General features: G+C 53.6%; 2 protein-coding genes across 2 annotated transcripts; one reads left to right on the top strand and one right to left on the bottom strand.

Annotated features, from left to right (window-relative positions):
* The first annotated feature begins 2328 nt into the window (after window positions 1–2328).
* Window positions 2329–6906, top strand: MARCHF9 (membrane associated ring-CH-type finger 9). The gene is made up of 4 exons (XM_028533012.2): window positions 2329–3167; window positions 4199–4354; window positions 5024–5216; window positions 5706–6906. Exons 1-4 carry the CDS (start codon window positions 2808–2810, stop codon window positions 6038–6040), a joined length of 1044 nt encoding a protein of 347 aa, XP_028388813.1. The 5' UTR covers window positions 2329–2807; the 3' UTR covers window positions 6041–6906.
* Window positions 6907–9769: 2863 nt separating this feature from the next.
* LOC114513469 (25-hydroxyvitamin D-1 alpha hydroxylase, mitochondrial) lies at window positions 9770–14961 on the bottom strand. Its single transcript, XM_028532786.2, has 9 exons — window positions 14087–14961; window positions 13247–13437; window positions 12533–12735; window positions 12226–12426; window positions 11967–12139; window positions 11596–11768; window positions 11321–11399; window positions 10866–11063; window positions 9770–10544 (listed from the first exon to the last, which is right to left on the bottom strand). The coding sequence occupies exons 1-9, from the start codon at window positions 14312–14314 to the stop codon at window positions 10431–10433; spliced, it is 1560 nt and encodes a 519-aa protein (XP_028388587.2). The 5' UTR covers window positions 14315–14961; the 3' UTR covers window positions 9770–10430.
* Window positions 14962–15208: the final 247 nt, after the last annotated feature.

Below are 15208 nucleotides of genomic sequence, written 5' to 3'. Positions count from 1 at the left end.
ACCACTACCCCAGACCAGCACATTACATGAGAATGGCTTGTGCCCTTCTGCAAACCTTGTGACTCATTATTGGAGGTTACTGTGCATCTTTTCCTCCAGTGCAAGTTTTCATAGCCCTTGCCCCTGCTGGGAACACAAACCTTTCCCAAAATGGCCATTGCTCACAGACACCTTATAAAGGTATACAATAGGCAGGTTTCTCGTTGGCTTCCCTTGTCTTAATGCCTCCAACTTCTCCATCTCCTAACCCTTTGGGAGAATGGGACTAAGGGAAGGAAGGGATCAGTGCCTCATTTGTGACAACTTGCCTAAAATCTGAAACCACTTTATTACCCTATTTGTCACTTCTTTCACCCTAACTTATATTTTCTTTAACCATCTGGCTGAGGATATGAGAATTCAGGTTTGAGATGAATATAAAGCATGTTCCAGGGCAAAACAAAAAACATGTCAGTAGAGATCCTCCCTCATTGCATTCTGATAGCTATAATTTTGGGTCCTTGCTGATAAGGGCAGCTGGGACTAGTAAGAAAAACCTCAAGCCCTGGCTGATGTGGCCCTTTTGGGAACCGAGAGGTTGCAGGTTCAGTCTTGGTCAGAGCACACGACTGGGTTGTGGGACAGGTCACTAGTTGGGGGGGTGAGGCAACCCATCGATGTTTCTCTTCCTCTCTTTCTCCCTCCATTCTCCTTTCTCTAAAAAATAAAATCTTTAAAAAAAAAAGAAAAAAGTCCAGGTAGCTCAGTTGGTTAGAGCATCATCCCTATATACCAAGGTTGCGGGTTCCATTCCAGTAAGAGTACATACAAGAATCAATCAATGAATGCATTAATAAGTGGTAAAACAAATCAATGTTTTTTCTCTGTCCCCTTCTCTCTCTCTCTAAAGTCAATAAATAAATTAAAAATAAAATAAAAAGAATAACCTCAAGATCTGAGCCTAAAGGGTGTGTAAAGTGAATGTTTCATTGGCTACTTTGTTAGAACTGGTTGGTGTGTAAATCTTCTGGAAGGCTAAGTGTCTGTGTCAAACTTTCTGCACCAGCAGAGTCCACCTCAGCCTCACCTTCCACATTAGCCCATCATAGGCCATCATTTCAAGTCATCCTTGAAAGAAGGTGAAGGAATTAAGCAAAAACAAAACAAAACATGTATGTGTACACACACACACGCACAGCATAAACACAGTCAGCAGTGTGTGGTGATAGCCCTGGGGATGAGGGGTGGGGGTATGTGGAGGCAGGCAAAGTAGGGATAAATGGGGACAGAAAGACACTTTACTTCGGGTGATGGGTGCATTATGCACTGTGCAGATGATGAGTTGTACATTTGAAACCTGTATGGTTTTGTGAACCAATGGCACTCCAATAAGTTCAATAAAAAAGAAGCCATCCTCTGTGTTGGCTTGGGTTCTAGCCCCCTTTTCTGGCTCATTCATTCATCCATCCAATGTGTTTGAATGCTTCATAAGAGCATTGCTCTCCTTAATCATTTTCGATTGAGGAGCCTTAGTTTGGCAGTCTGTCCCTGGTTCCACCCCCTCTCTTCTGTTAATTACTCTTCTGCTAATTAATTTGTTCCCAGTGTATTTGACCCAATGGGCTCCCTGGAATTCCTTTTCCTTCAGCTTTGGAAAAGGGAGGAGAGGGAGGTTGTGTGTGTAGGTCAGAAACAGTAAGGGGGTACAACTGGTTCTCTGTCAAGGCCCCCATAAAAGCCAAGAGCTGTGTGTGGGAGAGGGGGACAGTCACTTCGTGTAGGGTGGTGAGGGCCAAAGAATGCCAGAAAAGACACTCTCATCCCTTAGCACTCCTGTCTCCCTTGTTCATTCACCTGCCTCACATATTACTGCCAGATACTGTGTTTCTCGTGCAATCCGACTGCATCCCTTACACTCTCATCTCTTCCACCGTCCCGCACCAGGCACACTTTTCAGTCCTTTGTGTAAAAGTGTTTATTGCTTGAGGCCACCTCTTGCTCACTTGCCTCCTTCATACCGGTAGACCCTTACATAGGGTATCTGCACACTCCCATTTTGCACACGCCTGTCCCTCTCTGGTGCACCTGCTTAAGCACTCACTCACCTTCCATCCTCACCCGTTCACACACCTATTCTCCTACCAGTGTGCACACTCCCCTTCTTCGGACACTCCCCTCCCTCCATCCCCCCTGGGGCTCGCACCGTCGCCCCGGCCTCTAGGGACACCTGCTCGTGCGGGGCAGGGCGGGGATGCGCAGCCGCGGCCACTTCTCCTCCGCTCCCCCCTTCTCCGCCCCGCCCCTCCCTTCATCCCTCACCGGCTCCGGGCTCCCGCCCCGCCCGCCCGCCGCTCGGAGGGGGGGGGGGGGTCTCCGCCGCCGCCGCCGCCGGAAGGAGCCGCCATTTGCCACCGCCGAGCGCACGGGCCAAGCGGAGCAGGAGCCCGGAGCCGGGAGCCGGAGCGGGACTGGGGCCAGGAGGACGGCGATGGGGGGCGGCCCCGCCGCAGGAGGACACGGGAGCGTAATCCCGGGAGCCCGGCCCGCTCCGGACCCAGACCCGCGGGGCGCGATACCCTGAGCCCCCTCCCCGCCCACTGCCCTGGCCATGGCTGCCCGCCCCGCCGCCCCCGGGCCGCCAGCCCTCCCGGCCCCGCAAGCGCCGAAGCCCCGGCGGCGGCAGCAGTGAACGGCGCTCGCAGGCCCCGAAGACCCCGGCCGGGCTCGGCTCTCGGGCGCGCGCCCCCTCCCCGGCCTTGTCCTCTCCCCTCCCCCCGCCGCCCGAGAGCCCCCTTGCGCGCCGCCCCCCGCCCCCCGGCTCCCGGACGATGCTCAAGTCTCGGCTCCGCATGTTCCTGAACGAGCTGAAGCTGCTGGTGCTGACGGGCGGGGGGCGGCCCCGGGCCGAGCCGCAGCCCCGGGGGGGCGGGGGGGGCGGCTGCGGCTGGGCGCCCTTCGCCGGCTGCTCGGCCCGGGACGGCGACGGCGACGAGGAGGAGTACTACGGGTCGGAGCCGCGGGCCCGGGGCCTGGCCGGAGACAAGGAGCCGCGGGCCGGACTCCCGCCGCCGCCCGCGCCGCCGCCGCCGCCGCCCCCGGGCGCGCTGGACGCCCTGTCGCTTAGCAGCAGCCTGGACAGCGGGCTCCGGACCCCCCAGTGCCGAATCTGCTTCCAGGGCCCCGAGCAGGTCAGGCCCCGGCACGCGCGGGGCGGGGCGGGGCGGGGCGGGGTGGGGTGGGGGCGCGCACCTGGGGCGCCCGGGGAGGCCTGGAGCGGGGAGGGGGGTGGGACTAAGGGCGGCTGGGCGGGACTCAGGGTCCGAGGGGGACGGAGTGAGGTTGGGGGGCTGGCTGGAGACTCCCCGACCGTTTGTGTGGGGCGGAGGGGCATCGGGGCTCCCCAGGAAGGGGTGGGGCTTTCTGCTAGTAGGGCTCAGGATGACTCTCACCGGCTAACGGGACAGCCTCTTTTCCCACTCCCCTCCCCGCAGGGTCTTTGGAGGCTGAGGAGGTGGGCGGAGGAGGGCGCCTCTGTGCCCACCTCGAAGCGAGGGGCCCAGCCGGCGCCCTTGCCTCGTTCAGAATTTCTCTTCGTGGGGCGCTTTTCTTCACTTCCCATGCTGCAACTTTCCGTCTCATTTCCAAGAGTACTCTTTGTTTAAATGTTACGGACAAAGTTGTCTCGGGATGGTGCTGGGAAGTCTCTGTGTCGTGAGACATTATTCCTGATTAAAAGAAAACACCCTATACTGCAGCCCCCAGGATTTCTCCTCCCTTTTGGAACTTGGAAACTGAGGATGTAACTCATCCCAGTCTGCACCACGTCTGTGAAATACTTCGCAGTGATGGAGCGGGGGAGGAAAGCACGGCTCTGAAGCTCTGACCCTAACACTCCAGCTCCTAAGGGGTAGCCTTCCATTTGGGAAGCCTTCAAGACCACCCTCTCCAAATTCTAGGGAAAGAGAAGACCCAGTTTCCCACCCCCAACCCAATCCCTTTTCATCTCTCATTTGTTTGGTCAGGGAAGTTTACATTGGGCTCTAACTTTTGTCTTTTGTGCTGCAGCCTTAGCCTCTTGCCCTGTTTTGGGTGAAAGGCCTGAGCATTTTTAAGGTGGGAGAATGAATGACCTGGAGAGGAGGTTATCCTCTCCCAGGGCAAAGAGCAGTGGGGTCCGGGTGGTGGTAGCTGACCGGGACTCTCATCACTCTTCCTCCAGGGGGAGCTCCTGAGCCCCTGCCGCTGCGACGGCTCTGTGCGCTGCACGCACCAGCCCTGCCTCATCCGCTGGATCAGCGAGAGGGGCTCCTGGAGCTGTGAGCTCTGCTACTTCAAGTATCAGGTCCTGGCGATCAGCACCAAGAATCCACTGCAGGTAAGGTGCAAGGAGAGGACACTCAGACTGGGGCAAGGGCCTTACAGCAATCAGACTCAGGAGCCCTCCCAGGAGCCTACTTCATCCATTTATTTCCCCTTCCCCACCATGACCACAATTTCCCGTCTGTCTGTAAATTCTCCCTTTCTCCACAAAGACGTTATTGGGTGCCAACTAGAATTCCAGGCACTGTTCTAGGCACTGAGACAACAGCAAAGGAAAGATGACAATGTCAGTGATGATGGTAGCAAACAGTATTTTCTGTCAGGCTTTTGGTGTGTATTAACTTTTAATTTTCATAATAATCCTATTAGTAATAGACCATTATTATTCCTATTTTGAAGACTGATGGAGAAAGAGATTCGAAAACTTGCCCAGGGTTACTCAGGCAGGAAGTGATGGAGTTAGAATTTGGAATTGAAACCTAGGTGGTCTGGCTTCAGAGCACCTGCCCAACCCTGCCTTTCTGAACTACAGCAGGTGAATGGTCTCAAACAATGTGAGCAGTGCCACGCTCTAGGTGTGGTCAGGGCACAGAGGGGACAGGTGTTAATCCTGCAGCGGGGGGGGGGGTTCAGAAAGGCTCCCGGAGCACCCCCTTTCGGGGCCTCCCATCACCTGGCCCTCCATTTCTTTCTGTGACTTTTTGGAGCCCTTTCTCCCACACAGTGGCAGGCCATCTCCCTGACGGTCATTGAGAAGGTGCAGATTGCGGCCATAGTTCTGGGCTCTCTCTTCCTCGTCGCCAGCATCTCCTGGCTCATCTGGTCCTCACTCAGCCCTTCAGCCAAGTGGCAACGTCAGGATCTGCTCTTTCAGATCTGCTACGGCATGTATGGCTTCATGGATGTCGTCTGCATAGGTGAGGGCACCTCTCTCCCCTTTACCTGACGAGCAACTTCCTCCAACTCAAACATTTTACTCTTCCTACCCATTCCCTCAGCTTTCTGGCCACATTTTCCACCACGGAGAGCCTTTAGGGCTATCTCGGTGCCCCTTTCTTCCCAGCTTCTCTAGGCCCTTTGCAACCCTATCTCTTCACTCTAGAACATGCTTGCTTGGCCCTGGACAGGGAACTCAGTTGGTTAGAGTGTAGTCCTGATACACCAAAGTTGTGTATCCACAGTCAGGGCACAGACAAAGATAAATCAATCAATGTATTAATAAGTGGAACAACAAATCGGTCTCTCTTTCTCTCTCTCTCCCCCTCTCCCTCTCCCCCCACCTCACCCCCTCCCTTTCTCTCTCTCTCTAAAAAAAAGAAAAGAAAAGAAAAAAAAACCTTGCTTAAGCACCTCTGGCCTAGGTCTGGGCAGCAGCTGACCCTGGATATCTTATCCCTCTTGCTCAGGCCTCATCGTCCATGAAGGCTCCTCTGTCTACCGCATCTTCAAGCGCTGGCAGGCAGTGAACCAGCAGTGGAAGGTCCTGAATTATGACAAGACCAAGGACATAGGAGGAGATGCAGGGGGAGGGACAGCAGGGAAGCCAGGCCCCAGGACCTCACGGACAGGCCCGCCCTCTGGGGCCACCAGCCGCCCCCCTGCTGCCCAGCGCATGCGGACGCTCTTGCCTCAGCGCTGTGGTTACACAATCCTGCACCTCCTTGGACAGCTGCGGCCACCAGATGCGCGTTCCAGTTCCCATTCTGGCCGAGAGGTTGTCATGAGGGTCACCACAGTCTAAACTGGACTCCAGGAGCGGGGATCTTAAGTCAGTACCTTGGCTACAGATGAGCTATTATGGCTGCTGGAGGTACTACCTGGACCAGATGTTTGGTGCACACTGCCCCCACTACCGAGGATCTCTGTGGGCAGCCTCAAGCTGGAGACATTGTCTGGCTTCTACTGCCCACTGGGTAGAGACACTTGGATGACATTCCAGCTCCCACTGACAGCTCCTCACATTCATCCTGGGGCAGCCAGAGGGCAAATGGGGAGAGCAGCTTTTCTTCCCTAGAGAACCGTCTTTACCTCAGCTCCTAGGGCCTCCAGCCCCTCAGCTCTACCACAGTGACTTGGTGAGGGGGGAATCAATGCCAGAAGAAAGGGGCTGTAGACCCCTCCCCCATTCCCCACTTCATGGCCACAGGGCAGCTGGCAATAAGACTAGTACACATTAACCTCCCGTTCCCTGCATGAGGGCGGGTGAGACTTCCCTGGCTCTGCCCCCCATTGCATGGGGGGGAGGGCATAAAGAATCATTTATATGCACAAGGAGACTCCTTTCTCATCTGGGGCTTTTTCTGGAGGGTTGGGAGGCGTGGCGAGGTTTCTTTGCAGAGGTTCCAAATCCCAAATGCAGCAGTGGGTTCCGAGTTGGAGGTTTAACTCCCACTTGCTGGTGAGTAATTCATATTGGCTGCTAGATGGTAGTGCTCAGAGGTATGTAAAGGGTGAACCTACCACCTCCAAGTTGTGTGTGATTTAGGAAAAAAATCTCTACTGTGGTTTGCCTGTCTACCTCATAGGGTTGGAATAAGGATAAAGAAGGGACAGGTTGAGTGCCATTGCAAAGAAAATCAGTGATGGCATAAAAAGATTTCTACATGAGATGATGGTTCATTTATTTTAAATAGCTGGTTAACAAATTTCAAAATATGTTTTTCATTTGGAGCTGCACAGAGCCTTGGAAATGTGTGTTGAGTGTCATAATAGATATATAAATATGAGGGGAAATAGACGTTGCAGGTGTAAAGGATGGTGGTTACTTGTAAGAACGAGAGCTCCTCCAACCCTGTAAACATGGGGTAGGGGAAGGCTGCCGCTCTCCTTGCTCTGGGGATCATTTGGATTCTATGAGTCCTCAGGTTATGTGCTCACCTGGAGAAGTAGTTGGAAGTGAATTTGGTCTTATTTGGAGTGAGAGGGTCAGAATCCTTCCGTGAGCCGAGTTTCCAGCTCCAGTGTAATCTCCTGTGGCAGTTTAGGGTCATAGGTCTGATCCTGGCATATCGCAGCTAGTGGTATTCACTGGAAGGTGTGCTTGGAGGCAGCAGTGTCGAGGGCAGGTGTCTATAGAGGAGGAGCTGGGGAAGGACTAGTTAAAGCCTCACCCCTTTCTCCTGAGGCCTTGGAGCTGTGTATTATATGAATGATGGTGAAAGGCTCATCAGCAATTAAATTAATTCACACTTGGCTCAAGTTGGATCCAGAGGCCTTTCCTATTATTAGTCCTTCTTCCAGGGAAGGTTTTCTGCTTTTCCTCTTCCCTGGGGATGTTTTGGAGGAGATGCTTATCTACCAACGGTCACATAGCTTTGCCTGGGTAATGGTCATGGCCCACCCCTCTCCAAAAGGGTCTTGGTTGCTGTCCATGGTGCTAGCAACCAGACTTTCCTGGGAGTGTAGAAACCAAAGTTGGACTTGGATTTGAGTCACCTGGAGGTGTGAAAGTGTATCACTTCCAGGGATCAAAGTGGAGAGGCAACTGAGGCTGAGCAGCCCCCACTGCCATTTTTCCAGTGGAAAATTGTTTCCCCAGAGAGATAAGCCACATTCCCTACTTGGGCGGACGGAAGAGCCAGACTTTACTGATTTGCTATTCACAGAATAGTTGGTGGGGATTGAAAGGGGGATAGCAAATCAGAGTGCCTGCTAGTGCCTGTCCTGGTAGATAGGGTTCAGGTCGGAGTTACACAATTGGGGTTTCCTGTGTCAAGCCTGGGCTGCCCCCTTGATGGTCCCACATGGAAGTTTAAACAATCCCAAGAACATAGGCTCACAGACCCACTGTCTCCATCTCCACTCTGGGTCCTAACACCAGGCCAAGTGAGACAGTATATTCCTCTTCCTTTCATCACCATTGACTGTCTTGGTGTTGGGGTTGGGACCAGCAATAAGCACAGTCCCCCATCCTTCCCTTTCTAACTTAAAGAGATTCATGTCCAGGAAAGGGGTCATAGAAACTGTTGCTCTCCTCAGTGAGCAGCCCAGCTTGCCCAATGAGGACTGTGGGTGTACAGAGTCCTCATCAATGAGTTCATGGGAAAGGGTCTGAGAGGGAGCGGGGGTTTTATTCTCTCAAAGCTCAAATCTGCTAAAACTCAAGTCACTTAGGTTCAAGCTGAGGTTGGTGAGAGGAGCATTGGGGTGGAGACTGAGTGTGGTAAAGAAGGACTTGAGAGAAGGGGAAAGGCAAAAACCTTGGTCTCTGCACAGGGCCTTGGGTACAACCCGCCCTCTATTGATCTTACATAAATGGATACTCCCCAGGTGTGGGGACCAGTGGAGTTTCTGTGGTCAGGGATCCATGTCTAGGGCAGGAGGCTGAGTTGCGGGGGGGAGTATAAAGTGAAATCTCCATCTCTATCTAGCTAATTGGAAGGGGGTGTGAGTGGAGCAGGAGCAAGGGGACAAGTCCTGACATGGGGAGGATAATCCGGGCTATACAGGGAGCTGCGGGGAGTGTGCTGAGAGATTTATGTGTGTGGAAGATGAGTTAATCTGTATATATCACAAGGGGAGGACTGCACCCAACTTCTGGGGGGCCAGAGACTGCTGACTCAGGGAAACAGGCTCCCTCTACCTGCCCCCTTCTGCCTTGGTGCCCCAGGGCTTCTGGCCGCCCCCACAGAGTTTTCATTCTGTCTGACTTCACTTCTCTGCCTGTATCCTTGCCTTTCTCCAAAGAAAATGACTTTGGAGCAACTTTTCTAGAGAGGGCAGAGTAGCCATTCTAGGATGCCCTTCAGTCTAGGCTCCAAAAACACTTCTACCAAAGAGTCAGCTGCCTCTGGCCATCTCTGCAAATCCCTAGCTCCCAACTCACTTTTACAGCCCTTATGGTTACTTTTCACTACCACCCCCTTAATCTCTCCCAGGGAGCCAGACTTGGCTGTTCTCACTCCACACAGAAACATGTCTGGGTCTGCAATGCAAACCCATTTTCCAAGTGTCTAGACCTCCCATGTTATGGGGTCGCTCCAGGGTCTGAGATACCAAGGTTGGGGATTTGGGTGAGGATATTGCCTCCAGGTCTTGTAGGAAGTGGGAGTGAGAGAGAAATAAGTCAAAAATCAAGGAGAGAACCTTCAGGATTTTTTTTTTTTATTTCAAAACTATGAATAGTTCAAATTTTCAAAATATAAAAAGAAGGCATACACAGGGGCAAGACCTGAAATGTCTCTGCCTAGGAACTAAGTGGTGGGGCAAGCCAATTTAATAGTGACCAGAGGAGCAAAGATTGTTGTTGTTTTGTTTTTTTCAAGGATAGTTTTTTTAAAAGATTTTATTTATTTATTTTTAGAGAGGGAAGAGAGGGAGAAAGAGAGAGAGAGAGAAACATCAATGTGCAGTTGCTGGGGGCCGTAGCCTGCAACCCAGGCACGTGCCCTGACTGGGAATCGAATCTGCGATGCTTTGGTTCGCAGCCTGCACTCAGTCCACTGAGCCACGCCAGCCAGGGCTCAAGGATAGTTCTTTTTTTTTTTTTTAATTATAAACCAGGCAAGGGCAGACTCACCCTCCTAGGGGCAAGGTGAGGAAGGAATGGGGTAGACAGATCTTGGTAAGCTGCTTGGAGCTTTGGTAACCTTCTGCTACATGGTCCAGATTCAGTCTGAGAATTTTTGTGGTATCACTTAGGGATAGGCCCTGGTAGGGGATATAAAGACTGAATAAGGCCTCATTTTTCCTCTCAAAGAGCTCACATAACAAGGAGAGAGGACCAACCAGGTGCAGACCAGATGCACAAGTACTTAGCTTGTGTCATGCCAAGAGCTTAGCCAGCAGCATCAATGAACACTGTGGAAACCCCAAAAGGGCAGCAGTGGAATTCTCCCTCAGATCGCCCAGCATTATTCATAGTCTGAGCTAGCCCTGGAAGGATACATATGACACGACCAGGAGAAGGGCTGAACAGGCAGAGGGACTACGGTTTTCTCTGGGCCTGCTGGGTCAGGCCAAATGCACACTTCACACCTTGGTCAGGGCTGCCTCAAACCATTTGCTATGGTCATTCTGACCAGTCTGATCAGATAGACAGTCCTCAGGGGAAACACACATCTCTTGCTCTTATGCCTAGTAAACCTCCATGAAAAGAGAAAGGGTAATGATAACAGCATCCTTCCACAGGACTATCTGTCCACAAACTGTAGGTTAATGCTCCTCTCGGGTACCAGCACAGTCCGGGTCATGGGTCTGATCGGAGCAGCGCCTGGCTCAGGCTGTACCTCAAAGTGGGTCAAGATCTGAAAAGGGAGGAAGAAGGCTGTCACTATGAGGGGTGTCTACAGTGTTGGGCCCTTTTGGTCATAGGCATTATGAGTGTTAGGGTGGTCAAGGTTGGAATGGCACCTGTGGCTGGTAATGGACTTCTTGGTTAATCAGGACAACGAATTATGGTAGGGAAAAAGATAGTCCAAATGCCCTCACTTGGTTTCTAGGCCTATAATGGGATTTACATATTTCAGAGAATTAGGTCTACCAAATCTTAACTGTTTTCCTATGTTTGTCAGAAGAGGAGCTCACAGCTTTAGAGTGTTAGGTCCCTCTCAGTCTAGATCACTCACCTGGGCCAAAGCCATTTGCAGCTCAAGCTCTGCCAGGCGTCTCCCCATGCAGCTGCGCTTGCCGAAGCCAAAGGGAAGAGATGCAAATGGGTGGGGAGCTGGACCTTCCCCCAGCCAGCGAGCTGGACGAAAAGTATTTGGCTCCGGGAACTGAGAAGGGTCCCTTGAAGTAGCATAGTGACACAGAGTGACCAGCGTCTGGTGAGGGAGAAACACAAACTTGCCAATTTTGGCCCAGAAATGCAGGGAGGGACATGGAAAAGAGGCTACATGGACTGGAATGAAGGCAGGTTCTGGTGGGTGATGGGGAAATTTCCTGGGGCTGCTTTTGGAAGGATTTCTCCACTGCATTCAGGCGAGCGGAGGGTTTGAAGGGCTTATGGAGAGCTGTTACAGGACAGGGGCCATGACAGTGAGAGATGGCTTAGCAAAATGGACCCATAGGCTCTACTCACGTTTTTGGGGATAGTATAATCGCCTACACGAATGTCCCTGTCTGGAACACGGGAATTTCCAGGCACTACGGGGTACAGTCTGGGTTGCAGAGCACAAGGAGAGACAGAAGGGTGAGGTTGGGGGCCATTAGCCTCCCTCACCTGCTGGCAAGTTCCAAACCCATTCTTGGCCAGGAGTACCACTTAATTCTGTTTTCTGCCTGCTTGCTTGTACTGTCTGCCTCTTCAGCCCTTCCCCAGCATTTTCTCTAGCCCCTCCTCTACTGTCCCCTCACCTTAGCACCTCCTTGAGAACTGCCTTCAGCAGGGGCAGCTGGGACAGAGCAGTGGCTGAGGAGTGGGCATTGGACCCCTGGCCCAAGGCAGCTGTGATCTCAGAATGGAGTGCCGTTTGGACTTCTGGGTGTCGGGAGAGCTCATATAAAGCCCAGGCGAGGGTGTTGGATACCTGAGAGGACAGGTGAGAGCATCGTAAGTATTAAGAGAGGGGAACCTGTATAGGGAGCAGAATATGAAGCTGTCTGGAGCTCAGGAGGTGATAACCCAAGCTGCTCTGGAGGGCCGTAGTGAATCCTCTGCAGGACTGAGCTGCTTGGGGAGGCCAAGCTCTGAAAGGAGGACCCACATCATGGAGGGAGAACTTTACCGTGTCCACTCCAGCTAGCAGCAGCTCTGTCACATTCCCCAGGATGGAAGGGGCAGGCAACTGTTCCTGGAACAGGAAGTAGGTCAGGTGCACCCCAGATCCCTTTTCCTCCTCAGGCCTTCTCTGGCTCCTCATGGCTGTCTCAGCCTCTCGCCGTTCCATGTGCTTCTGGGCTGCGAGGAGAGAAGATGCCCGAATGCCTCACTATCCCTGAACAGCAATTACGATCCCCTGTCCACACTTCATTTCTGTGCCTTACCAAATGCAAACATCTGGTCCCAATCTTGGCAAAGGCGCCCCCAGGGTCCCGGCACAAGGCGGTTCAGCCATTCGGGCATCGCCATGGTCAACAGTGTGGACACAAACACAGATCCCACGGCGTGAATGAACGTCTCTGTATCTGGAGGCACTTTGGCTTCCAGGCAGCCCAGGCGCGAACCCAGCAACACGGCAGCTATGCCTGACCGAGAGGGGGCGCTCTCAGGACACGGGCAGGGCTGGGGGGACAACCCGTCATCCCCTTGCGGGTGCTTTCTAAGCTCGCCCCGAACTGTCTAGAGACTCACCTTCCAGTCCAAACTTGTAAAACTCTCCGGCTACATCACGAACCAGGGCGGGGGGCCCAGCACCGCGTCCCCGTTGGCATCGCAGCCGTTGCACAAGGTCAAGAACCACGTTGTCTAGGGTCCTGGCATAGCGGGCAGCCGCTTGAGGCCGGAGGAGGAGCGGGGCAAGGAGGCTGCGGAGCCTTTGCCATTCTTCGCCTTCCCTGCGAGGGTACGGAGAGAGGGCGCATAAGGGCAGACAGGGGTGTGTGGAGACCGCTGGACGCAGTTGGCTGCGGTTGAGCAGCGCGTTCGGCTCTGGTGGCTAGATGAAGGGTTGCGTCTACTTTCTCGGGGTACAGGAACCTGCCTTGTCTGCGCCCGCCTTTCGTCCCCCTCCTTTCGTCCCTCTTCCTCGTTACTCATTTCCTGCCCCAGAGGGGCCTGGGTTCCTGGGTAGCCTGACTCACAGAATCTTGCATTCTATCTGGTACCCTAGCCCCTTTTGCCAATATCCAGGATTCTGTTCTTAAAAGAAGGACGGGGGAAGGGGGTGGGGCGACGACTGGGTTCTACCTGACTTTGGGCGAAACCGACTGAGGTGGAAACCCCTATTTGCCAGCGTCTGGGTGAAACGGCAGCCCATACACCCGACTGTCTCCAGACTGTCTCCAGACCCGCCACAGGAGAAGGGCGCAGCAGACGTTCTGGGCTTTGGGGCCAGAGAGGACTCACGCGGTGAGCAGTCCGCAAGCCCGCTGGCGCCGGCGACGGTGCTCAACCCAGGGCGAGAAGCTGCAGCGCTCCGGCCGGGGCCCCTCCTGTCGCAGCAGTTGCTCAATGAGTGTAGGGGCCGCCACGTACACCGTGCGCACCTTCCCGAAGCTGGCCAACCACACAGGACCGAAGCGTGCGGTGCCCCTAACCTGGGAGAATGGGCGCGGTGAATCCTGGAGACACAGGCAGGGGACTCCCAGCTTGGCCCGTGCCAAGGCCAAGGGCATTGCTGGACTTTGGAAAGGGAGCTTCTGCTCCTTTGCGAACTCCCAGCTAGTGTATGGTTCTAGTGTTGCAAATCCCTCCTACTCTTCACTCCACTTCCCATCTCTAGAATGTTTGAGTGTGATGGGCAAAACGGAAAAACTTTGCTTAGACATTCAGTACCTCTCTTTGGTTACCTGGGCCGAACCGCAGCAGGAAAATCCCTAAAGGTTCCTCATGCAGACTGTCCATTTCAGGATGAGCCCCCACTGACTGTATTGGTGTGCAGGTAGTTTTAAGCCCAACGCGCCAAATGCACGGGGAAGGTAATGTGCGTTTCTGCCTCCCGTACATTTGTCCTGGACCTACCTACCTTACCTGGCTTCCAGACTTCTTCCCCGCTAGAAGGCACTTTTTGAGTGAATGCCTCTGCTGGTGTGGGGGGGTGGACTCTGCGCAGCTCGACCTAAAGCCCCAAATACCCACTTGTCTTTTCTGTAATTCACGGGCATCCGTTCTCACTGGCCTTCCCTCCTACTTCTTACACTTGTCTGTTTCCCCAGCTTTCAGTCCCAGAACAGGGTCCCCCTCTACCTGCAGCTCGTGTAGCCGCGACAGTCCCCCCTTGCAGAAAAGTTCGGCAAGGAAACCCGGCGTGGAGGGGCCTGGGATGTCCGCCAAGCTCCAGGGCGCTGAGCCAGAGCTTCTGGAGCCCAGTGAGGCGCCCGGCTCGGAAGCACAGCGGGCGCGATGCAACACTCTGGAGGCGAGCTTGAGGGGCTGGGTCATGATCTGGTTCAGGAATATAGTACTTCTGAGCATCTTGCCTGTACCCCTATTTAACCCTTGGGCGAGGTAGTGGTGACGCCCCTTCTCCAAGTTACTCAGCCAATCCTCTTTCCTGAGTGGTCTGTGCTGGGATTAGCACCTAGAACAGTAGGAGGGGCTGAGGCTGTCTCCACAGCTTCCTGGGATCTTGAGTTGCAATGACCCTCTTGGGAGGGGAGGCCTGCCTCAATTTCCCCTTCTGGGCTGGCACCCTAGTCTAGCAGCCTGAAGACCTCTTCCTGGGAAAGGCTATTTAGTAAGGTTTAGGTGACCAAGATAGAGTCAGTCCAATATACCCAACACTTCTCTGGGGAGCCAGACCCTTAGCCCATTCTCAGGAATTCCCCATCCTCCAGCTCCTCCGGGAAGGGAAGCAAGCTGGGAAGAGGAACAGCTGTAGCTGTCCCCATATTCTTGGCTCATCAGGCTGCACCTATGTGAGCAGAATTTTCTTGCATTACCACATCTCACTCACCTCCCAGACCTGACACTGGGCAGAAAGCAAGTGAGTTCATGGGCTAAAATGGGTCCTGAAGCCTTCATCTTTGTTCCTTGTGGAGGTCTGTGGGTGGTGCTGTTAGGTAAACAAGCCCTGTCCTAGCCATGGGAATTTGGGGCTTGAGGAGCAGAAATGAACTTGTGCAAATTAGAGAAGTTCAGAGATTTCTGTGGACTGCTGGGCACAGCAAGGGATAAATGAGTGCTCTGAATCTCCAGCTGACTGTCTTTCCCGGGGAGCTTTGTAGTCTGCAGCCCCTTTCCACTTTTAGCCTCAGAAGCCTCCAGTTTAGTTTTCTGCTCCTTATTCTCCCACCCCTCCCCCATCAGTATCTGTGCCAGCCAGTCAGCTCCAAAGTTCTGGAATAGAAGGTCAGCATGAAAAAGGAG

This window comes from Phyllostomus discolor, chromosome 2, assembly GCF_004126475.2.
Source record: "Phyllostomus discolor isolate MPI-MPIP mPhyDis1 chromosome 2, mPhyDis1.pri.v3, whole genome shotgun sequence".
NCBI lineage: Eukaryota > Metazoa > Chordata > Mammalia > Chiroptera > Phyllostomidae > Phyllostomus > Phyllostomus discolor.
Note: the sequence above shows the minus strand (reverse complement) of the source record. Positions and strands in the feature narration are given on the sequence as shown.

What these genes read in the sequence shown, in the direction of transcription:
- MARCHF9 (XM_028533012.2), top strand. Translation starts at nt 2,808, where the DNA reads ATGCTCAAGTCTCGGCTCCGCATGTTCCTGAACGAGCTGAAGCTGCTG. An exon ending in GCTTCCAGGGCCCCGAGCAG is followed by an intron (nt 3,168 to 4,198) that starts GTCAGGCCCCGG and finishes CTCTTCCTCCAG; the next exon opens with GGGGAGCTCCTGAGCCCCTG. An exon ending in CATGGATGTCGTCTGCATAG is followed by an intron (nt 5,217 to 5,705) that starts GTGAGGGCACCT and finishes CCTCTTGCTCAG; the next exon opens with GCCTCATCGTCCATGAAGGC.
- LOC114513469 (XM_028532786.2), bottom strand. Translation starts at nt 14,314, where the DNA reads ATGCTCAGAAGTACTATATTCCTGAACCAGATCATGACCCAGCCCCTC. An exon ending in CGCGGCTACACGAGCTGCAG is followed by an intron (nt 13,438 to 14,086) that starts GTAGAGGGGGAC and finishes CCATTCTCCCAG; the next exon opens with GTTAGGGGCACCGCACGCTT. An exon ending in TTACAAGTTTGGACTGGAAG is followed by an intron (nt 12,427 to 12,532) that starts GTGAGTCTCTAG and finishes CCTCTCGGTCAG; the next exon opens with GCATAGCTGCCGTGTTGCTG.